We start from the raw sequence: 25,566 nt of genomic DNA on the forward strand, positions 1-25,566 counted from the left end.
TCTATTGGCGCTTATCGCGTACGTGGTCGATAAATCTATTACTTATTCTGTGATCGTACTATACCTGAAAAAGGGTTAATGAATTGGAATATTGATGTGCCGCACTGTGGGACGAAATTCGGCTCTCATTGACATAGAAACCGAAATCGGTTTTTTTATTATTGGAATAGGGTTAGCCCAGCATTGTTATGGTAACCTATGAATTTTAGACGATTGGGAATGAAAACTATCGAGTTGCGTTTTTTTTTTTATTTTTTTTTTATACAGCAGAAACAAGAAATCATAATTACTCAAGAACCGCAAAACGAACCGTAATATCCTCGCAGATGGTAATACCATGGAGACTATATGGTATTATCATATAAGGTAATACTATGAATTAATTGTGAATTTTTGGCATACTACATATATCCGTCACGAGTGCGTTTTTTTAAAATCATTTATTGTTTCTATGAAAAAAACACAAAAACCAGTCAACATTTTAAGGATTGTTTGAATGAAATGGGTTTTGCCCAGCATGTTTATGCTAACTTAAGTTTCAGACGATTTGAGTTGAAAATAGTAGTTGTTTTTTTTATGTATGGAGGCGGCACAAAGACTCGAAATATCTCAAGAACCGCAACAAATACGGTAATATCCTCGCAGATGGTTATGCTACGAATTATTTGTGATTTTTTGGTATAAAACCCATTTCATTAAAAATATCCTTAAAATGTTGACTGGTTTTTGTGTTTTTTAGGGTTCCGTACCTCAAAAGGAAAAAACGGAACCCTTATAGGATCACTCGTGTGTCTGCCTGTCTGTCTGTCCGTCTGTCACAGCCTATTTTCTCTGAAACTACTGGACCAATTAAGTTGAAATTTGGTATACGTATGTAAGTTTGTGATCCAAAGACGAACATGTAACGTAAACAAATTAATTTGAAACATGGGGGCTACTTTTGGGGGGTACATATCAAATGAAACTAATGAAAGAGCTCGTTGTCAGAATCTCAAATGTATTTTTTCATAATTTTAGGATAAACAATTTAGAAGTTATTCAAGAAAATAGGAAATAGGCAATCTGTTAATTAAGGAAGAGCGGTGTTGCCCAACACAGGCAAATTTTGCTTACCGGGCAGCACTATCCCCTACTTATAAACATCTGTATATTTTAACACAAAATAGATCTTTACTTTACCCATCAAGAAAACCTATTCGAAATGTGCAGTCAAGCGTAAGTCGGACTTAATTATTTAGTTTTTGATCCAACCCCTACGGGTTTATTAAAGACATTTCACGCACGTTTCACATAAAAAATACATTGTTTAAATTGTGTAATGTACGGAACCCTTGGAACGCGAGTCCGACTAGCACTTAGCCAGTTTTTTGCTATAGAAACAATTAATGATTTTAAAAAAAGCGCACCCGTCACGGGTATATATGTAGTATGCCAAAAAATCACAAATAGTTCGTAGCATAACCACCTTGATACCTTAATATTTTGATTTTTTGTTCCGGCTCCATACATTTTTTTAAATCATAACTACTATTTTCAACTAAAATCGTGTGAAACTTATAAGTTAGCATAAACATGCTGGGCAAAACCTATTTTAATCAAAAATACATTGGAATCGGGCACTTGAAAATGACACGTACCTTTTACTTTAGAGTTTAGCCACGTGGCAATGGCAAGGTTATCCCCAAGTTAAGGATGTTAGTGCTTTATCTATCTCACTATGTGTGGCTTTATGTACCTACGATGGAGGCTAATAATGACTCTTATAAACAAGATCACAAATAGGTATAGAAATATGGAAAATAAAAACGAAAATCCATATTTTGGTTGTTTATTTCTCAGGAAGCGAATGGTTCACAGCATTGGTGGGGAATTAGGACATACAATACTGGGCCGAAACATTGTTTTTCCTGAAAATATATTTTTATTAGTATTACAACAGCTTAGAATAATAAGTACCCAAATATAAAATGTGGGAAAACAACGTTTAGCTGTAGGTAGTCGGTACAATAAATTTAGTAAAGCGAGTTCATTTACATCCGTTATAATAATCTACACACCTTACTAAATCACATTTTCTAATTATGTCAAAAATTATTTTATCACATTTATAACCTTCTGTACAAAGTAAAAAAATATTTTCATACTTCTACTAGTACAAAATAAAACTGCATAGCATAGCAACCAACAACTAAAATTGCAGTAGTGAAGCGCTTACATGAATCGAGTCTCTAGTTTGACAGAAATGATTGCCACAGGCAAGGCTTTAGAAAAATTATACAACTGGCGAAAGGGCCATTGCATGTCTAGCATCGCTTTCTAAGTGTGCTATGCGATATCGCGTAATTTTATGTAGCAAATATCGACATGCACATGCGCCGTCATAGACATTGAGTAAAAGCATTTCGTAGACTTGACAGTTCCCCACTGCATTTCCTTTATGTCCAGTTATCTCTTAAAAACTCGAAAACTGCTCGCAGCAGTCAATGAGTTCAAATCGTATTGAGATGATATGCAGTTTGTATATAGTCACGCGGGACTGCGCTAGTATTAGGCATAGTATAAAATAGAATACCTACTATTATTAAGTTATTTTTCTTATGTTTACTCTATATTCCAACTTTTTTTAAATATCATGATAAAAATAAGACAATAGTTACTTTATGTGGACATACAACCTTTATAAGGGATGCTATCAAAATAATATGTACCTAGTTTTTACAGTAATTGTCCCATGCTTTACTTACAAGTACATACTCCTATGGCATCGATGGATAAGCTCGTGGCAACAAATGAATATTCTGTAAACTTGCTATGATGACTCGCATTCTCATAATTTAGTGTTTGTTAGCTATAAAAACGCGATAAACCGTATATGATACCACTTTTAACGAGACGATTTATTAATATCCACTACAGGATACACTAGGTGATATGTAGACTTATAAAATATGATACTGCATTGAATATTTTTCATAAAATTCATTGCCTTTATAAGAAAAACCTTTGAAAACTCGAAGAAAATTCATTTCTCGCCGTGAGCAGCAGAACTTTGGACTGGAAAGGGTGTTATTCGAAGATTAATTGGGTAAGTCACTAACGGCTCGGCCACAGCCAGCAGTCAGCACCGTCCTCCCCCCTAACTGTGACACGCATCCGAATCGTTCCAAAAACACTAGTTATTATAATTTACGCCGTCAAATACTACCCGTCTAATTTAAACTATTGATTAAAACGGGGATTTAAAAAATGCAGAATTGTGATTTGTGACAGTGATCGTACAGAAATACTCAAATATTATTCCTATAGGGACACTCATATTACAAGGTAATTTACAAATATACTCAATCTCTAAATATTAACTAATTATATAAACTGAATTATTTACAAAATACGTTCACGTCAAAGTTAGCGTGCACTCTCTTACATATTTGTAACTATTTACAATGACTATTAGGTATACACATTAATTTTAAAAGAGCATTGCAATGATGAGCTTGATCAAAATAATCCCTTGTTCAATAGACTCAAAATGGTTTAATCAAATTTGTACAGAAAAGGGGTACTTACTTCCTATTCGTTCTATGGAACGGTAACGGGTAAATTCCTTACAACACAGGCCTACATGCAACTCGTACCTACTATTCCGCGCGCGAATTCCGTGCACGGCTGAGGAATGTTAGGAATGTTGGGCGTCATGACAGTGGTGTCATTTTGCATAGTTAACGCTATCTCTACTGAGCTCGTTCACTTAAGTACTAACAATGGCATTCTGTTACCTTTGTGGCTGTTTGTGGCTGAGGCTCACACACAATAGCCACGCGATCAGGCACAAAGGCCACGGCTCAGGCACAAAAGAAATAATGGCTTTTGTTTAACAGAATGCCATTGTCAGTACAGGTAAGTGAACGAGCTCAGTAGATAGACCGCATACTATACGTACGGGCGCCCCCCCCCCCCCACACTTCCTCGACCTCCGAATGCACGGAATTGGCACGCGGTACAGTACATGCGTTCTATACTTCGAGCAACACCGGGAAGGGAGACGGCATTCGTACTATTTCCCCTTTGCCGAAGCATAGGCACAACCGTGCCTATGGCGGCGCGTGTTGTGACTCGTCCGTACGCAAAAAGAGATCGAGGTGTGCAAGATTTGTCTTTGACGTGTGTCATTTTCTATGTATTTGTGTCGTCATTACAGACATGGAGACTATATTTAGGTGCAGTAACCAATTGTGTCAAGCCATATATCAAAGCAATGTCGTAATCAGGTCTCCCCGTATGATCGGTCTTGCTAGAGCCGAGCCATTCGGCGTTGTGGACGTTAAAATCGCCAAGAATTATGATCTCAGCGGATGGGATCTGCTGCTGCACGGAGTCTGCAGCCGTTCTAGGTATATTATTTTACCGTCTATACCGTCCATAATTACAGATTGGATTTTGTATGTAGTGAGTGAGAAGTGTGCCTGTATGTAAGGTTCCCCCCGCAAAAAATGGCAGAATGATTTGTACGGTAAGATATTGCTTGGGCTGCTCCCTTCCGGCGTGTCGAAAGCCGGGTTGCTCGAAAGTTCTATAGAACCACCAAAATGTACCCGTGTAAGCGATGACAATTTTAACGAACAGTTTTAACTAAAAGTTTTAATCACTAAGTTATAACTCATAAAGTTTCCCTCTTGTTTTAAACAGATCATAGGTAGCACAAACACTGTCGGTTTTTTCTAGGGTGACATTTTAGTGATCAGTTATAGTAGTGACAATTTACTGTTAAAAAATTCAGTTTAAACTGATCATCGGTGGCGCGTAATATTGCAAAAGTTTACAATGGCGCACTGCGTCACTATAAGGGTCTAGCAGGCCAAGCGAACAAGAAGTGCCCCCAACGACGGATTTGGTCATTCTTTCAGGTGGTGTACTGTCAGGACCTAAGAACACTCTACGCTTAATATCAGTGCTCGATCTTCTTTTGTTTTTAGAGTTATTCAGGATAATGTAAAATAATAAGCGTTATCATTGAAAGTGTCATATTTTGTAAACTGTTCAAGTTAGATGAACCAAACAAAATTATATTTGACAATAATAAAATAGACTACAAAATGCATATTTTTAACTTGCATCATGTCCTTATAAATGTTAAATAAAATAAATGTTAAATAAATGTTATAGGACATTTTTACACAGATTGACTAAGTCCCACGGTAAGCCCGAGGAGGCTTGTGTTATGGGTACTCAGACAACGATATATATAATATATAAATACTTAAATACATAGAAAACACCCATGACTCAGGAACAAATATCTGTGCTCATCACACAAATAAATGCCCTTACCGGGATTCGAACCCAGGACCATCGGCTTCACAGGCAAGGTTACTACCCACTAGGCCAGACCGGTCGTCAAACCTTACACTTCATTATTAAAAAAAAAACCTTTTTTTTTATTTATTTTTTACTTTTCGCGGAGGGTACACCTACACTACATACACATACAAAAATATTTGCATAAATCTTCGTGCGTCATGTCAAAAAAAACATTATCGAACAAGTCGTTACTAGCATATATAAATAAAGTACCACTGCAGTGTGAAGATAAGTTAGTATGTTAGGTATACATCTCGTCTAATAATAATGCATCGACGATGACATGTCAACATTGATAACATTTGACAAATAATATTATCTGCATTTGTTTTTTGCATTTAAATCAGCCCTTTGCCCAGTTTTTAAGCATTTTTTTTCCATTCATCATTTTTAATGTTTTTTCACAAGACTGACACTTAATGCAAAAAAGCAAATGCAGATAATATTATGTGTCAAATATTATCAATGTTGACATGTCATCGTCGATGCATTATAAATAGGTTTATTAGACGAGATTGTATACCTACACACTAACTTATTTTCACACTGCACTGGTACTTTATTTATATATGCTAGTAACTATACTTGTTCGATAATGTTTTTTTTTTGACATGACGCACGAAGATTTATGCAAATATTTTTATATGTGTATGTAGTGGGTATTAGTGGCTACTCATGCATACTTTTTTTGTAGGTGTACCCTCCGCGAAAAGTAAAAAAAAAATTAAAAGAAAACAAAAAGTTTTTTTTCATAATGAAGTATAAGGACATGATGCAAGTTAAAAATATGCATTTTGTAGTATATTTTATTATTGTCAAATATAATTTTGTTTGGTTCATCTACAGTTTACAAAATATGACACTTTCAATGATACGCTGATTATTATACATTATCCTGAATAACTCGAAAACAAAAGAAGATCGAGGACTGATATTAAGCGTAGTGTTCTTAGGTCCTGACAGTAGACCACCTGAAAGAATGACCAAATCCGTCGTTGGGGGCACTTCTTGTTCGCATAGCCTGCTAGACCCTTTAACGATGTGTGCTATATATTTATTTATTTTTTTCATTTAATTACATCACAATAGGTACAACATTTCTTAGTAAATAACAACAGTTTGGAAACCAACTTTTGTACGAGTCTATTCTTTTATCAAAATAGACAAATTCATAATATCGAAAGCCGAATCAATCGCTATTATTAAAAATCAGTCTCGGGTCAAAGAAAACCATTCAGTACATGTCTCGTCCTCAAAATTTACTATTGAATATACCATTTAGGTCTGCTTTATTTTTATATTCTTTGATTTTTACATTTTGTATCAAAACACTCACGAGAATATGAATGTCACAAGGCAATTAACAGAAAATTAACAAAATAAACTACTCTATCAAAATGTCAGCCGTTCGCGCATTGTATACCGTCATGTCACTAACAAAATTTACATGATTTCTATTTTTTTGTTTATTTTTTATTTTATTTTTTATTTATTTATTTGTGTTCCAACATAGTATTTAATTCTATGGAAAATCATGTACAACGTATATTGACATGCGTTTTTAATTCACTGCAAATCTGGTCCTATATCTATAATCGCAACAAGTCGTAGGAAGGTACTCAGATACATAACGATGACCTTATCTAATTCTATAAATACAACGTTTTACTTTATGGACTGGATTATACTGAGACAAGCAGAAAATTAAAAACGAACGTTACTTTTTAAGTAACAGGAAAGTTAAGTTCTGTTCACTTTTATTGCATACCCCAAAAAGGCTTTTTTTGCTATCGTTTGTTTTTTTTTTAACATTAGAAAGAACTTCGCAAAAGAAGGTATGACAATTCTTGTTGGTAGTTGGGCACTTTATGCGATGTAGTAAGGAAATAATTTAAAAAAGCACGGTTATTACTCATTAATCTCATTATTTTTATCGACATTCTACTGCATATTGTGCCCGGTTTAGAACCTTAGTTACTGCTTCCTTTCAGGGAGTCCTTTAAAATTTTTGATTTGGATTGATGTTTTGTACGATTTTATACCACAAATTGTATTAAAGGCAGCAGCAAATATTTAGATAACAACACAACACATTTTTATATCAATAATATCTTATATAGAAACCTATAGTTAAAGAAATATATATATTTCGAAATGTTGTTTTTTTTTACAAATACATATACGAAAGAAAATTAACGAATTTCGGAACTTTAAAAAAAATGCTAATTCCTAAAAACTTTCATGAACAATAATTAATGGTTACTCCTGTTGTATTGTATATGTATTTCTGAATGTACATTATGCAATATGAAGCAATGTTTGTTTTTGTCTGTACTAAACACTCATATAGTCTCAAATAAAAGAATTAAAATGGTCTTGGGGAGTTATAAAAAGAGTAAACAAATCATAACAACTTCTTCATCTATGTGAATGCGCCGTTTACCGATTGACACAAAGAATATAAAAAAAATTTATCGACATCTTAAAATTGCTTATAAAATGTAGACTTGTACTAATAGTGATGTACTAAAATGTCACGATGGTTAGGTAATGATTTCAATGGAACATTTACATAATTCAAAATATGAAATGATCTTATTTTCCAGCCTTTTTCAAAATTAGGTTTAGGTTACTGTTAGTGAATTAGGCAACAATCGGACAATCTTTAAATGAAACTCACTGATAGATTGAGATCGTTGGGGATTTGACGGTTGTTTGTTTTCCACTTTAGTCGAAATTATAAGCTACCGATCAATATAAATGCACGTTATGAGATTTTTTCACTGGGGTATGTGTATGTGTAGAACACAGTCTTTTTTAACAGAATTCATTCAATATGGCACACGCAATACAATGCAAACAAATTTTCTAATTTACGTAAGCAGTATTTTTTTTCTTTTATATCCAATTTGATTGGATTTTTTAGAGTTGAAATAGTTTAAATATTACGAGATATTAATTTTGCATTGTTTTGGGTTAACATAGCAAAAAAATAGACTGTACAACTAGATAGATGCTGCTGTCATTTTTGTATCCAAAATATCTAATACACGGAATTTCAAATATAAAAATGATGTCTATTCATAATTGCACTTTCAATTTGGACTGGTTATAATGTGCAAAACTGGTTGTGAAAAACGATTGCATAGTATCTCTGCCTCCTAGCTGTCTAAAAAAACATTATACTTACATTTTTGTCACTAACCTAAAACTTTTAGTTCACTGAGCAAAGAAAATATGTACATGCTATGAATTAACGAAAATGGTCCCATGGATGAAGATGAAATGAAAAAAAGACTATTCATAATTAGGTGGACGCAAAATTATCAGCATAATCTCAATTATCAATACCCATCTTCACCAATAGGCACAATCACACATTCTTATACAGGAATAACGAATAACATATCAGTTACAGATCAAAATGCCTATAAATACATAAATATTATGCAGTCTGTAGTTTGATCTGATAAACTAAACATTTTTTCCAAATCGATTCGGTCCGTTCTAAACGGATAAATCAAAAGTGCAATTACTCTTAAACATAATTCATATCTAATGACCGTTCCCAAATCCCTACGCGTAATGACCGGACGTCCATCGACGCGGGTATCTTAGTACGCAAGAACGCACAGCACACCCGGCCGCCGGCCGAACGGCGCGAGAACGGCGGTGGATCGCGAACGTCCGCTACCCTGACACTTTGGTAAGTCACTGTCGCCCGCGCCGGCGGCGGGGCTACTTGTCGGCGGGCTCCGGCGGCGCGCCGAAGTCCAGCTGGTAGCCGCCCGCGCGCGTGATCTCCTCCATGCTGGGCTCCTTGCACTCGTGGCCCGCGTGGCCGGCCGCGCCGCAGTTCCAGCAGGACAGCTTGGGCGGCGCGTACAGCACGGGCACGAAGGCGCCGTAGGGCTGCGGCGCGGGGTAGGGCGGCGGCTCGCCGTTGGCGAAGGGCGGCGGCGGCGGGCGGTAGGCGGGCGGCGGCGGCGGGTAACCGTACTGGCGTGGGTACAGGTAGGGCACGGGCGGCGGCGCGCGGCGCGGCGCGGGGGCCGGCGTGCCGGGCGGGCTGGACGCGGCGCTGGAGCCCGAGTCCGACGACGAGCGCGCCGGCAGGTACGCGCCCGCCCGTCTCCGTACGCCGTTCAGCTTCTCCAGCGACCGGTACTGTTGCTGCATTGCACCTATTTCACGTAACCTGTCGTCCATTGTGTGTCGTACCTGAGAATGAGATGAGTTTGTGTAATAAGCTTTACGTTGACATTTAAAGCGCGTAGGCACAAAATATCACAAACAGAAAAAAGGACTGTCCGTTATGGAGCTTTAAGGAGGCAAACCTCGTAGCAGTCTTATATCTGTTGTAAATTACTATGTACACTACCGTCAAAAAGTTTAAGACCAAACACAACTTTTAGTGAAAAGTGGGGTGGAATTTTGTATGGGGAATCAATAACCGCTGATCCGATTTAGTTGAAATTTGGTATGTAGATAGTTTTTGTTATGGGGAAGGATATATAATAGTTTTCAACCCCATAATCACCCCGTAAGGGTGAAAAGGGGGTGGAAAAGGGCGTTAGGGGGAAAAGGGGGTTGAAATTTGTATGGGGAATCAGTCAAAAGCAGATTGTATAAAAGATTGTCCCGGATACGTATTTCAGGATTTTTAATAGTAAATTACCCCCAACCCTTTAAATTAGGAGATGGAAGATTGTCATACTTACAAAAAGAAGTGAAGTCCCACCAAAAACATTTTCGTATAAAATGTTGCCAAGGTGAAAGCATAAGGCATGCACTGTCAAAAAGTTATCAGATCTCTTGTAGAGCCAAGCTTCTAACTCTACAAACCCTAACTTCACAAACTCTACACCTTGTCAAAATATGTGGCTTGGCTCTACAAGAGGTCTGATAACTTTTTGACAGTGCGAGCCTTATGGTTTCGTCTTGGCAACATTTTACATGAAAATGTTTTTGGTGGGATGTATATATTGAGAATTTACTTGATTGCGCGCGAACAGTTTACAATTAAATTTCTAACCTAATGGAACATAGTATTGTTATGCCTGGCAGGATAGGCCCCACAAATCATGGTATACAATACACCGTATTTTCTCTCTGCTCCCCAGAGAAAACACTAGATCACACTAGCATGGTATTTTGCCGAATACCGAACAGTTTTACAGAAGTTTCCTAGTAAGCTAAAAAAAAGCTTGGCATGTAAAACGTCCATAAAATCCATAATGTAGCTACGGCTACAAAAGAGCTAAAGCTTCGCACCCGGGGTAGCGTTAAGGTAGGGGTAAGTTGAAATGTATATTTTTGCTATGATTCCTTTCAACAGTGGAGACCTCTCACCATAGAGTAACTTATACTAGAGCGGTACTGTCATAGTAAATTTTGTAACACCAGTAAATTCACTGCCATCTGTCGACACACTTTAAAACTAAAAATAAATATTTATAAAAATACGATAAAATGTATTTAAATATGGAGAAATGATTTTTTTTATTTGCATTAATTATTTTTATGATTTTGACCCATGTTCTTTCACTGATATGCGTTAAAATTATAAATAACAAACGAAACCGTCAACGCCCTCTATACGAGTGTAGGCCAAAACTAGTGGCGCCCTCTGATCGAGAATCAAATTTTCGTGATTTTCGAGGCACGTTTTTTTATTAGACTATATCCATCTATTACGGAGTTATATCTATCTTTGCTCTCACAAAGCGCTGTTACAATCGTGACTGGTAAAAAGTGTCGCCGAAGCTACATACTTACAAAATAAAGTTCATTATATTATATTTAATTACCTCACTAACGGCGAGATTGTCAAAGTTAGCCGTTAGATGCGGGAGCTGCTGGTCGGGCGGCGGCGGCGGCGGCATGCCGGCCTGGCGCGCGGGCGGCGAGCGCTCGCGGCTCGGGCGGCGTCGCCGCGGCGAGCCGGCGCGCGAGTCCCCGCCCGACGACACCAGCGGCGACGACGGCGGGCCTGCGCCTGCGCCTGCCGACCCGCCCCCGCCCCCACCCCCACCCGCGTTCACCGGGTACTTTATAACCTGCCAATGAATAATGGATTTTTTTTAATTGATGGTTCAACTGGTGGTCCGCTCCCTGGTCCCTGGAAGCATCTGAATCTGTCTAATTTATGAAACGGCGAATTTATTAACAAAACAACCTTTTGTTTGATTTTATTTGTAGGGTAGGGATCAAATTGAACTCATTTCAAAACCTCAACATGTTTTTACAAGCTTTTTTATTAACTTGCAATGTACCTATGTACTTATGTAACTATGTTTGTACGGGTCAAATCTTGCAAGTTAAATTTGACCCTGTAGGGTATGTAGGGTATCTACCATGTAGGGTATGAAAACAAAGGGCTTTGTCAGTAGATAACAAATATATTATAATACACATTTCACACACACACACACACATTGACATTTTCTATTGTCCAACAAATTTTAAGAAAGCGCCAAAATATATTGTTTTAATAATTGGATTTTGGAACAATCCATTCAGTAGTTTTCAATCTAGAACATTGTGAAATGTTTGGACGTTTTCTTCTAATTTGTTAGACCAAGTAGTGAAAATGTTATAGTATGTTACATATTTATAATCTACCCACAAAACCCTTTCATTTGACATCCCACATGGACATCTTTAAAGGAAAAACTAATTTTCTTTTTACCGCTGACTTTATGACGTCACAGATGCTACCCCCACCATTTTCGCGCTTGTCATCTCATACATTTGTGTTCAGGACATCATATTGAATGGCATTGATACCAAATCTATATATATAAACGTAAAAGTCATGACTAACTGACTGACTGACTCACTTAAATCAACGCCCAGCCCAAACCGTTGGACCTAGAGAGCTGAATTTTTCACAATAGCTAGCTTTTATGACGTTAGTATCCACTAAGAAGGGGTTTTTCAAAATTCATCCCCTAAGGTGGTGAAAAAGGGGTTGAAAGTTTATATGGAGTTCATAAATTTTTTCGAGTGCGGGACTTGAAACTTTGTATAAAGGCATATTATTAAAATACAAGAAAACTAATTTCAGCGTTTTTGAAAATTCATCCCCTAAGGTGGTGAAAAGGGGGTTGAAAGTTTGTATGGAGATCAAACATTTTATTTAGTGCGGGACTGGAATCTTTGTATAAAGGTATATTATTAGCATAGAAGAAAAGTAATTTCAGCGATTTTAAAACATCACCCCTTAAAGGGGATGAAAAGGGTTTGAAAGTTTGTATAGGGTTCAAATTTTATTTTAAGCTAGGAAATTGAAACTTTGTAGAAAGGTATTTAATTAAAAGGCAAGAAAACTTATTTCAGCATTTTTGAAAATTCATCCCCCAAGGTGGTAAAAAAGAGGTTGAAAGTTTGTATGGAGATCAAACCTTTTTTTGAGTACAGGACTTCAGTCTTTGTATAAAGGCATATTATTAGAATACAAGAAAAGTAATTAAAGCGTTTTTAAATATTCATCCCCTAAAAGGGTTAAAAAGGGGTTGAAAGTTTGAATCCATTACAAATGCTTATTGAAACTTCTTAGAAAGGCATTGTATAATGTTACAAAAAAAGTTATTTCAACGTTCTTAATAATTCTATCCCTAAGGGTGTTAAAAAGGGGATGTAAGTTTATATGTAGTACAAGTTTTCGTTTTAGCTAGGAACATGAAACTTGGTAAAAGGGCATTATATTAAAATAGACGAAAACTGATTGCACCGTGTTTGAAAAGTTTGTATTAATAAAGTTTGCAGCGGGAGCGAACATTTTTTTTTAAATAGTGGACTTGAAAATCTAAGTGTTGAGAGGGATTATATCGAGAACAATTTTTTCAGTTAGGGGCTTGAAACTTTGTGAAAGACAAATTTCATGCGTTCTATATAATTATTAACAAATGATTAACCGTCCCTACTGATATCTTTTGCTGCATAATGTTCTATGCTCATGTAAAATATATAACCACCAACATACAAATCCTTGCGTACGAAGTCGCGGGCAACAGCTAGTATACCCATATCTGAGACACCATGAGCGAAAATCGATTTCTAGAATACATCTAGACAAAATACCGACTTACTACATATTTAAAAGAATCAATTTATAAAGTAGAAAAATTCATTATCAAGTTAAAATAAATAATGGAATGATAATTTTTTTATTTAATTTTCTTCGTAAATTTTGTTCCATATTAAAATGCCGGTCAAGTGCGAGTTCGTTTAAATCGCGCACCGAGGGTTCCGTACAAACTTTAAATTTTCTCATGTAACTATAATCACGAAGGACTTTTGACCAGAATCATAAGTAATGAGCGTAATTGTGTATAACCCCATCTATCGGCAAATTGGCTAACTAATTTGCGCGACCTGTATGTATGTTGGTTATAACTCTTTATCATGTGAACCGATTTCAACAATTTTTGTTTTTTTTTGAAAGAAGGTGATTGTAGTGTAAACTCATAGATATTTCAAGTATAATAAACACCCGCAAAGGGGCTTAAATTGCAAATTAAGTTACAAAATGTTTTATTGATAATTAAAAAAAAGTATTTAAGATAGAGGTGTGATTATATTTTTCCTGTAATATTTATGATAATGTTATTATTGTGTAAAAATTTCATAATTTTTGGTTGGTAAACTTCGGAGATAGGGGAATGGTATTTTTTTCAACATTTTGACTTCTTCTTCTTCAAGTGCCTTCTCCATCCCAGAGGTTGGCGACCTTATGCCTATATGCCGTTTTATCCGTAGTCACGCGAATTCGTTTTTCTGTACTGTCCACGTCTAACCAGTCTCTTATATTCCTTGTCCATGATATTCCCCTTCTGCCACATCCTCGTTTCCCTTCAATCTTCCCTAACATTTTGACTAAGAAAAAAATTTTTAAAATTGTTTTGTAATATTCAGTTTCAGCTCTTTCAAATGATATCCCACTCGACCTAGCAACTAGACTTTGAAAGTTTGCCCACTCTTTATATTGGGCATTTTCCATAAGTAATTAATAAACAAATATTAAAAAATTACACTTTCAATATCTTTGGGTTAGCATTCTTCATGACTATTCCAAATTTCAAATCAATAGATTAAGTAGTTCTCGAGATATTTAGCAATGTGACAGACAGACGGATGGACAGTCACACCATAAGGGTTTGTTTTGTACCTTTTTGGTACGGAACATGTATGATAATATGTATTTAGAAGGAGGAACCGTTACTGGCAACAATCATGCATTTTGTCTAAAAACAACACAGGTTATAAGAATAAGAATACCAACCTCAATAGGTTGAGTTAGTGGTGACACAATGATGTTGGCAGGCCATGGATGTTGTCCCATGTACTCTGCCATGTTGTACTGTGGTAATGGCAAGCCTGGCGGCGGGTGTGTGACCTCCCCGAGCATTGGGACTGCTCCACCAGCCCCACTTAGGACTGGTGGTGAACTGAGTTCCGGAGGCACACCTTCTGAGCTTTGAGGCTGAAAATGGCAAGGAATATTATTTGCATTACTTGTTAAGTTTGGGGGCATGGAACGGAGTATACTTAATGTAGTGTATTGAAATATGAGGGTACCCCTACAAAACCAGTCTGGATTTGTCAGGTACGTAAGCACATGTGCTCTCCCGAATTTCGGTGATAATATCGCGATATAATAGTGGCGACGAGGCAAATCGGTAGTAAAAGCGTGTATTAGACTGTGTTAGTGACTTTTTGTGAAGTTGTAAGTGCAAAGTGCAAAAAAATGGGTATTAAATTTGGTGAATTTGATATAGGTCATGGCTGCTGGGAAAACTACATTACAAGGTTTGAATTCTGTTTAAGTGCAAATGATATTGTGGATGACGTCAAGAAGAAGGCGAATTTGTTGGCGGTGTGTGGCTCTCAACTATTTGACTTAATAGTTTCTTTGTCATCTCCGATAAGTATAGGGGACATAACCTATAAACAAATTTTGATATTTTTGAAGGCTCATTTCCACCCCACACCTAATGAGATTGTAGAATCTTTTAAGTTTCACTCAAGAAATCAAGAAGAGGGGGAGAAGGTTAGAGATTATGTGGCAAATTTAAGGAAAATGAGTATTCATTGCAATTTTACAGACTTAGACCGAACTTTACGAGATCGGTTGGTATGTGGTATTAGGAGCAAAGAGGTTCAAAGGAAATTGTTACAATGTGAGAAGCTGACATTTACTCAAGCAACTGAGATAGCATTTTCACATGAGAGTGCCACATTTGATTCCAGTATTATTGTAGTGCCAGGACCATCTAAACCAAATGTGGAGGTAGATGAACCCATGGAAGTAAACAAAATCACTAACAAAAAGGTTGACAAACAGAATAAACCATGCTTCAGGTGTGGTAGGCAACACAGAGGAGAGTGCAGATTCCGTTGGAGTAGATGTAATGCGTGTGGCAGAACTGGCCACATTGAGGCAGTCTGTCTTACAAAAAATAAACAGGATGATGGACATAAATCAAATTGTAATGGATTATATGCAAATGTAAACAATGTTAGAGAAAATAAAGTTGACCCCATTATGGTAAAGGTGTCAATTGAGGGGTCTATTATTGACATGGAAGTTGATACGGGATGTGCATTTACTCTAATTTCTGAAGTGACAGCCAGACTCATTTGGAAAGGGAAATTACCTGTATTAGAGGAAGATGATATTGCATTGACTACATGGACAGATAGCCAATTAAGAATATTGGGGAAAATTCAAGTGCAAGCTTCTTTTAAGGGTTTACAAAATAATCTTATAATGTATATAGCCAGAGGTAACGGACCCAGCCTCTTAGGGCGAAATTGGTTTCAGCCATTCGGAATACGGGTTCAAGGAGTCATGCATCTGAAAATAAACAGCGAGGAAATTAAAGGGCTCCTACAGACATATAGCGATGTTTTTCAGGAAGGTTTGGGAAAGTATAAAGGCCCATTAGTGAAGATTACACCGAGAGAAGGAGCGGTGCCCAAGTTTTTGAAAAGTAGACCCATTCCTTTTGCTTTGAGGGAAAGAGTAATTAAGGAAATAGACAGACTAGTAGAGGAAGGAGTTTTGGAGCCAATTGCACACTCCGAGTGGGCTACCCCTATAGTACCAGTTCTGAAACCGAATGGTAATGTAAGGCTTTGTGGTGACTATAGGTCTACAGTAAATATGGTGACCGACACTGATACATATCCTCTGCCTACTCTAGATGAGGCTTTCACAGCCATACAAGGTGGCACGATTTTCAGCAAAATTGATTTGGAAAGGGCATACACTCAAGTTAGTGTGGACGAGGCAACAGCACAGCTATTAACAATAAATACACCGAAAGGCCTTTATAAAATGAAACGTCTAGCTTTTGGGGTCAAAGCGTGTCCAGGCATCTTTCAAAGACTAATGTCTTCCTTGTTTACAGGAATAAGGGGGATAGCTGTGTTACTAGATGATATTGTTATAAGTGGCACAGATGTTGCTGAGCATAACTCCAGGTTAGAAATGGTCTTAAAGAAATTACAAGAAGCTGGCCTAAGGGTAAACAAGGAAAAGTGTAATTTTGCAGTAAGAAGTGTGAAATTTTTAGGATTCCTCATTGATGAATGTGGTATACATCCTTGTGAAGATAAAATACATGCAATTGAGGGTACACCGGCCCCAAGTAATGTAAAAGAGCTCCAAGCTTTCTTAGGATTGCTTAATTTTTATGATCGGTTTTTACCACACAAAGCTAATATTGCTGAACCGCTGTAAATAAATAAATAAATAAAATAAAAAAGCCTTTTATTTCCAATTTACAATTGTTTTTACATTAGAAGTTTTAGCATATTGGTTAGTAAGTTTCTTATAGTTAGTAGTTAGTGTTAGGTTTATGTATTCTATTTACTATCTATTTATTTAATTTGGACCCCTCTTTGGGTGTAGGCCTCCTCCAATTCTCTCCATTTCTGCCTGTCTTCCGCTTTGTTTAGCCAGTCTTTCCCTGCAATTTCTTTTATATCGTCCAGCCATCGTTTATATGGCTTTCCTACTTTCCTTTTGCCACTTGGGCCTTTCCATTTCGTTGCCAATATTGTCCATCTATGGTCTTTGTACCGTGCGATGTGTCCTGCCCACCGCCATTTTAATTTGAGGGCTTGAGTTAGTGCGTCTTGTAACTTTGTTTTTTCTCTTATAGATGTACTCTTTATTTTTTGTATCTTTTTTATGTTGAGCATGCTCCTCTCCATGGCTCTTTGGGTGGTTCTTATCTTTCTCTTTATTTTATCTGTAAAAGTCCATGTTTGGCACCCATAGAGCAGGCTCGGTAGAAGGCATGTATCTGCCACTATCTTTTTTAGGTTTAAGCTGTATTTGCCTTTTAGGATTTCTTGCAGTGACCAGAATTTCCTCCAGGTTATGTTGGCTCTCCTTTCTACCTCTTCTTCGTTGTTTGTTGTTGTAAAGGACAGTTGCTTTCCTAGATATATATATTGGTCTACATAGTCTATGTTGTTGCCATTGATATTTATTTGTATTTGTTTGCTGTTTGTCATTATTTTGGTTTTATTTGTGTTCATTTGTAAGCCTGCTTTGGTGCTTTCTTCGTCTAGTTGGTTTATAAGCACTCTTAGTTCTGTTGCAGTTTCAGCTACTATGACTATGTCGTCTGCAAATCTCAAATGGTTTATTAACTGGCCCTCCAGATTGATGCCTTTTGATTCCCATTTGAGATTCCGAAATATGATTTCCAGGACAGCAATAAAGATCTTGGGTGATAAAGGATCTCCTTGTCGGACTCCCCTTTCTATCCTTATCTGTTTCCCTCTTGTCTCGAGCTTGACTCGGCTGGTGCTTTTCGCGTATATATTCTTTATAATATTAATGTATTTTTGGTCCACATTAAGCTGTTTCAATGCATTCCAGATTGCGCTGTGATTGATGCTATCAAATGCCTTGCTATAATCTATAAAGGCGACGTATAGGTTCCTATTGAACTCTTTATACTTCTCTATCATCTGTTCTAGTGCTTGTATGTGATCAGTGGTGCTGAAACCTGCCCTGAAACCAGCCTGCTCTCTTGGTTGTGAGTCGTCAATTGTTTTGGATATTCGCCTTAACATTATTGAGGAGAACAGTTTGTATATGCTCGCCAGTAAGCTGATTGGCCTATAGTTACCGATGTCTAAGGAGTTGCCTTTCTTGTACAGCAATATTATGTCGGATGTACACCATTGCTCTGGTATGGTTTCGGAATTAAGTACCATATTGAATAGATGTGTTATATGTTGAAGCAGGATTGGTGTACCATGTTTTAGAGCTTCGTTTGTTATTCCATCAGGACCTGGGCTTTTTTCGGTTTTCAGCTGCTTTATGTGCTCATAAACTTCTTTTTCTTCGATCTGCTTTACTGGCAAGTTTACGTTATTCGCAATGGGTGTTTCCTCTTGTATGTGGTTGTAGTCTTTCATTCTGTAGAGTTCTTCGTAAAAGTGTGTAGCATGATTTATTACGTCTTTCCTTGTTTTTGTTTCTTCTTTGTCTTGTCCAAGTTTTTGTATCCATGATTTGTTTAGATTAAGTTCTTTTAAAGCTCTCTTTGTACTTCTGTGTTTCTTTAGGTTCCTTGTTATTACTTCCTTCCTGTGATTCCTGTAGTCTATTCTTATAGATTTCTTTGTTTCCTTGAACAGCCGGGTAAGTTCTTTTTTCATGTCTTGATCTTTGTCTTTCTTATACATTAGTTCTGTGCGTTGTTTTATGAGTTGTATTGTATGGTCGCTAAAGATTTTGTTTGTTTTTGTGTGGTCAGTCTTAGTCTTCTGTGTTACGCTGTCTATTATTGACTTTTCTATCTTATTGTAGTAATCTTGAACATTTGTATCTTCTGTTTTGTTTCCTAGTTTTGTCTCTAAGCCTCTGATATAACTTTGTATTTCCTCTTCTGTCTTTAGGCTTTTCAACGAGGAATGGAAGTTTTTTCGACTCTTTTTAGGAAGTTTTAAGTTAAATGTTGCTCTCAGAAGTCGGTGGTCTGATGGAAATAGTACATTATTCAGGACTTCGAAATTAGTGATATGTGCTGGTTGGTTTGTCATTATGAAATCTATTTCATTCCTGGTGTTTTGGTCAGGTGATATCCAGGTCCATCTTCTGTTGGATCTTTTGTTATAAAAGGTATTCATTATGAAGAGTTTCTTTCCTAATGCATAGTCTAACAGTCTTTCTCCTCGTTTGTTTCGGTCTCCGTAGCCATACTTGCCCATAATTAGATTTTCTTCCTTCTTGGGGTAGCCTATTTTTGCGTTGAAATCTCCCATGACGATTATTTCGTTGCCGGCTAGGGAGTGAGCTTTGTCTATGTCGTTGTAGAATTTTTGGATTTCATCGTCGTTTGATTTATCTGTGGGGGCGTATACCTGAATTATCGAAAGTTCTGCCCCGTCTATGTTGAGCTGAAGCAGTGCTACTCTTTCTGAGAGTCCTATGAAATTCGTGATTTGGTTTTTCAGATTCTTTTTTATTATAAACCCCACTCCGTTCAGCCCTTTGGTTTCTCCATAGTAGCAGAGAATATTGTTTTCGTATTCTTCTATACTGCTGCCCATTCTTCTAACTTCACTTAATCCTACTATGTCATGGTTTATTTTACCGAGTGCGTTGTTTAACTCTATATATTTTTCTACTGATGCTAGAGAACGTACATTATAGGTGCAAATTTTCAATGTTGTCTCTGTTTTAATGTCATTTTGTAGTTTTCTTCTGCGTACAGGCTCTTCATTTGTTTTGAAATTGTTTTTTTGTTTAGGGTTCCGTTGTGTAGTTTTTGGTTGTTTTATTTCGCTGGGTTTACTGGTTAATGAGTTTTGTTGCGCATGATTTGTTTGATTTATTTGTGGTTCTTTCGTTGGAGGGTTACGGTCATAATTCCCCACGATGACCGCTATTCGTCTTGGGGAATGATAGTTTATGTTGGTTGTTTGATCTGCTGTAGTGTGTTTCCGGGGGTCCGTCGTTCGTTGCTATTGTTGGCTTTCGCTCGTGGATTGGTACGGGTTTGCCCTTGAGCGGTTCATGAGATCGAAAGCATTTGTTTTATATATTTTATTTGGTGCCTTCTGGGGCAGTCCTTCGTCGGAGTCTTTTGTTGGTGTTATCGTTGGCGACCTTTTTCTTTTTTCTGTTGCGTTCAATTTTCCTCGGATTATGAGTCGGTCATAGCGAATCACGGCATTGTTGCCTTTTTTAATCTCTTCTTGCATCTTTACTTTCAGTTCTTTTCTTGTGTTTAAGACGTCTTTTGGGAAGTCTTCTGTGACATAGGTGTCCTGAACCGCTGTATAAGTTGTTAAATAAAGATGTGAAATGGCAGTGGACTATACAACATCAGGAGGCATTTGAAAAGTTGCGCAAGATGTTGTCGAGTACTGACACTCTAGTCCATTACGATGTGAATAAAGAGATAAGGATGTCTTGTGATGCGTCACAATTTGGCTTGGGCGCTGTTTTGGAACACGTGATGAAAGATGGATCTGTCAGACCGGTTATGTTTGCTTCAAGGACCATGAATGTTCATGAGAGGAATTATGGTCAGATAGACAAAGAGGCAGCAGCTATAGTATTTGGTCTTAAGAAATTCCACCAGTTTATTAGTGGCCGGAAGATTACGATCAGAACCGATCATAAACCGTTATTGGGGTTGTTTGAACCTAAAAAACCCATTCCTAATGTCATATCTCCGAGAATGCTTCGCTGGGCCTTGCTGTTGAACTCCTATGATTACTCCATACAATATGTGGAAGGTAAAAAACTAGGAAACGCTGATGCTTTAAGCAGGTGGCCGTCCCGTGACCAGTCGTCGGAAGAAGAATACTTAGGAGTCCTGCTTATAGAAGAAACTCCGACAGACCTGGAACTGTCAGCAAATGAAGTGGCTAAACTAACAGTTAAAGATAATACACTGAGCAAAATATTATACTGGATTCGGAACGGGTGGCCTAGCAAAGTGGATGTAGAATATAAAGTGTACTGGCAGAAACGAAATGAGATGTCAGAGTATAAAAATTGTGTTTTGTGGGGTAATCGGGTAATTATACCAGTCAAAATGAGACCATATATCCTACAAGAATTACACTCCAATCATGACGGAATAGTAATAACAAAAGCCTTAGCCCGAAGTTATTTTTGGTGGCCGGCCATAGACAAAGAAATTGAGAATTTGGTTAAAAGATGCGAAACCTGTGCTGAAAACAGGAATATGCCTTCCCAAGTGAGCCATAAGTGGATAAGACCGGAGAAGGCTTGGTCACGGTTGCATGTTGATTATGCGGGCCCATTTCAAGGTAAAACATTTCTCATACTGATCGATGCTTATTCAAAATGGCCTGAAGTTAAGATTGTTCCGGATATGAGTTCATTGACATTAATAAATGTATTAAGGGATATATTTGCAGAACAAGGGTTACCAGACACCTTGGTCAGTGATAATGGCAGAAGTTTTATTTCAGATCACTTTAAAGAATTCCTATCAACAAATGGGATAAGACAAGTGTTGACACCACCTTACCATCCGGCGTCTAATGGACAGGCCGAGAGGACGGTTCAAACAGTTAAAAATAAATTGAGGAAACAGTCGACACTCCCATGGCACGTTAAATTACCTACAATACTTTATGGGTTACGTACTACACCAAATAGTACTAGCGACAAATCACCAGCGGAACTTTTGAATAATAGACGTTTCAGAACAAAGTTTGACCACTTAAATCCTCTCACTTTTAAGAATCAAGAGAAAGTGGAAGTATGCGAGGAGAATGAAAACACTGAAGTACGTTCATTTCAAACGGGACAGACAGTGTATTTCCGGAATTACAGTTCAGGACCACGCTGGTTGAAAGGAGTCATAGAGAAGAGACAAGGCATTTGTAGGTATATAATAAGATGGAATGGGAAGCTGATGAAAAGACATATTAATCAGATACAAGGTCATGGGGGAGAGGCGAGAGATATCCGCCAGAATACATCGGAAGATACTGGTCGTGAAGTTTTACAGGACACGGAGGTGAATAAAACATGTGAAGATAGTGATGAGGATGAGGATATTAATGTAAAAGTAAATGCTACTCCACCGGCCTCACAGTGGGCTGATATCATAGGGGTTTCTGGGCCTCAGGATTATACGTTTAACCAGAGCCAACAACGCATACCGCCAACCAACAAACGAACAAGATCACCTTCATCACCACAAAACATGGAAGCCAAGAGATTAGCCCTAGATGCCTATGAGAGTCTGTCAGAGTCTGATTATGAACAGACTGAAGATTCAAACCAAGACTTGTAGACGATGAACGATGATAGTTTTAGTATAAATATATATGATAGAGTGTAAGGACCTTGTAACAGACAATTGAATAGTATTAGTGAATTACTAATGAACAGTGAAACTTAGTGTTAGTGAACTATCAGTGATTAGTGAAAGTTAGTTTTAGTGAACTATCTCGAGGGGAAGGCATGTAGTGTATTGAAATATGAGGGTACCCCTACAAAACCAGTCTGGATTTGTCAGGTACGTAAGCACATGTGCTCTCCCGAATTTCGGTGATAATATCGCGATATAATACTTAAAATAAGAAAAATTGACAAGATCAGACATTCCATAATCCGAGAAAAAACTAAGCTTATAGACGCACTAAGCCAGGCCCAGAAACAAAAATGGAGATGGGCTGGCCATGTAGCCAGACTCCAAGGCGATAGGTGGACTTTTCACACAACGGCCTGGAAAGGTCCAGACGGAAAGAGGAAGAGAAGACGGCCATTGGCACGATGGTCAGACGACATAATTAAAACAGTAGGGGCCAACTGGATATGGGAGGCCCAAGACCGAAGAAAGTGGCAGATTCTGGAAGAGGCCTATACCTCTTAGGAAGGTTCTGGAGTGATCATTAGATATTAGACATTTAGAAAAATTTAGATTAAGTTTCAACCCAGAAATAAAAGGCTTTTTTATTTATTTTATTTTTACTTGTTAAGTGGCAATGTTTTTCAAGATAAAAACTATTAGACCAGGTACTTTTCCATTCTACATTAGAAGTGCACTAAATTTCTTCTAGATTTACATTTAACAATTTGATACTATGAAGCATCATTTTCATACTGAAAATAAATAAATAAAGTAATACACTTATTCAAAGTGTTCAAATTTCAATATTTATTACTGAACCAATATTTCATGATAAATACCAGCTTATGCATGTTTAGACAGAAGCCACTCAATCAAGCCATAACAAAGAAACCTTGTAAGAATCTTATAGTAATTGTACCAGTAAGGGTAACAAGGCTGATTAGAAATTTCAGCATGCAATAAAAAAAATATAAAGTTAAACATATTCCATAATTTCTTAATATTAAAACCTGCTCAATGCAATATTTTGTGTCAGTCCACAGATGTTTGTTTTCGTGTATTTCTGATAATACACTTTCCCACAAAAGAAACACTTTTTACACAACCCTTTTATTAACAATCATTGCATGTTTTGTTATAATCGAAAATGAAATCACAGTGTTTAATAATATCATTATTTAACACACTAACCTGTATCCCGGGTGATTTGACATACATGATGTTTGGTGGCGGCCCTAAGCTGGAAAGTGCTGGTGGGGGCACTGACATGTTGGGTGCGACAGTGGGCTGCGCGTGACAACTGCTCACTGGCGGCACATTCATATGGTCTACCTGCTCTTGGAACTGACACCGCTGGTCTTCCACTTTCAATTTATCTAATATTTCACCAAAATGTGACTTTTGATCAAATGTGAATGCAGGATGATGAAGCGCCATGGTGTATAGTAGTAATATTTCTTCCAAGAGATCACCATATAAACCTTTCAACAAACCACTCTTCTCCAAACTGACCATGGCATTGTACAATGTAGTGGCACATGCGAAGTTGCAGGAGCGTAACAGTGACACGTACAAAGCCATTTTCCGTCGTGTTCGAGGATCTGTGTTCGCGCCACCGATGTCTGCAGCCAAGTCTGAAGGATTGTTTGCTCGAAGTTCGGCACCACGCAACTCTTGGAAGTCGCGCTTTCCGAGCTCTTCGAGATATGTGCCAATGAAACGTAGTTCAAATGGCAAGCACATATTTAACAATGTACACATTGCGTCTATGCGTTTATAACTTTCCAATTCTTTAAACCATGATACCACGTCCTCTTTGCAAACCATTTCCAGAACACATTGAAAATTTGTGTAAAGAATCAACCCCTGCTGCCGAAGCGCTTCCGTTGTTTAGGATTTTTGTCACTCACGTTTTTTGTGATATTGTGATGGTTATAATCCACCAATTCAATTGTAACATTAGGAGTAATAAGCTTTTATCAGAATTCCCCGAGATTATATTGGTTAAGCAACCACGGGCAATGCTAGTAGAGTAAGTAGAGTAGTTTTGTCTTGTCTATTCTATACTCTATGAAAGATAAGTGGTGTAATTTTGTTTCTACTTTAAATAAGTGCAATTTTCTAATGTTACTGTTTAAACTAACATACATAATAGGTGTATGTAAGTTTAATATGATTTTTTTAAGAATGTTAGAACAAAAATAAATTTATTTATATAATTAATTTTATATTGTTAAATGACTATGTTTGGAAAACAGCGTACCGCACTAGCTGTTTTCATTATGTCCAGCAGTTATCTATTTCACTCGTACTTCTTCAACATAAGCGTGCAAGAAAGAAATAGAACTATGGTTCACAAACTCGTACTCATATTGTATGTTTGAGCTACAATTTTTCTAATTCAAATTTTCTATGGGATGATAACCCTTCGCGCCTACAATTTTTAAATTTGCCGCCTTTTTCTACTGACAAGATTTGCTTGACCAACTATATAACTTGAACGCTTCCAAAGTAACAAATAATGAACTTAACCGTTAATTTATTTGTTGTTGAAAATATATTATTAATAAAGATGTATTTTATGTAGTTTAAGAGTATCATATTTTATTTTAAATCATTTATTACGTTTTCAAAATAAGTATAGTCTGTCAAGCCATTTCCGTCAGTAGAAAAAAGCGGCAAATTTAAAAGAATTGGTGCGAAGGATTCGTCCCATAGAAATTTTAAATTTTGCGCCGTTTTCTACTGACAAAGTTGTTTAAAAGACTATATTAAGGGCCGCCCTCCACACTCGTGCGCGAATCGCGGCGCGAAGCCGCGAACACGAATGTGG

At 37.2% G+C, this 25,566-nt stretch overlaps 1 protein-coding gene across 1 annotated transcript; it reads right to left on the minus strand.

Annotated features, from left to right (window-relative positions):
- Positions 1-1,812: 1,812 nt before the first annotated feature.
- LOC134741057 (trithorax group protein osa) lies at positions 1,813-24,799 on the minus strand. The gene is made up of 4 exons (XM_063673817.1): positions 23,925-24,799; positions 14,645-14,845; positions 11,169-11,417; positions 1,813-9,579 (listed from the first exon to the last, which is right to left on the minus strand). Exons 1-4 carry the CDS (start codon positions 24,558-24,560, stop codon positions 9,097-9,099), a joined length of 1,569 nt encoding a protein of 522 aa, XP_063529887.1. The 5' UTR covers positions 24,561-24,799; the 3' UTR covers positions 1,813-9,096.
- Positions 24,800-25,566: the final 767 nt, after the last annotated feature.

This window comes from Cydia strobilella, chromosome 4, assembly GCF_947568885.1.
Source record: "Cydia strobilella chromosome 4, ilCydStro3.1, whole genome shotgun sequence".
NCBI classification, from domain to species: domain Eukaryota; kingdom Metazoa; phylum Arthropoda; class Insecta; order Lepidoptera; family Tortricidae; genus Cydia; species Cydia strobilella.

What these genes read in the sequence shown, in the direction of transcription:
- LOC134741057 (XM_063673817.1), bottom strand. Translation starts at nt 24,560, where the DNA reads ATGGTTTGCAAAGAGGACGTGGTATCATGGTTTAAAGAATTGGAAAGT. An exon ending in TCAAATCACCCGGGATACAG is followed by an intron (nt 14,846 to 23,924) that starts GTTAGTGTGTTA and finishes TGCCATTTTCAG; the next exon opens with CCTCAAAGCTCAGAAGGTGT. An exon ending in ACAATCTCGCCGTTAGTGAG is followed by an intron (nt 9,580 to 11,168) that starts GTAATTAAATAT and finishes TCTCATTCTCAG; the next exon opens with GTACGACACACAATGGACGA.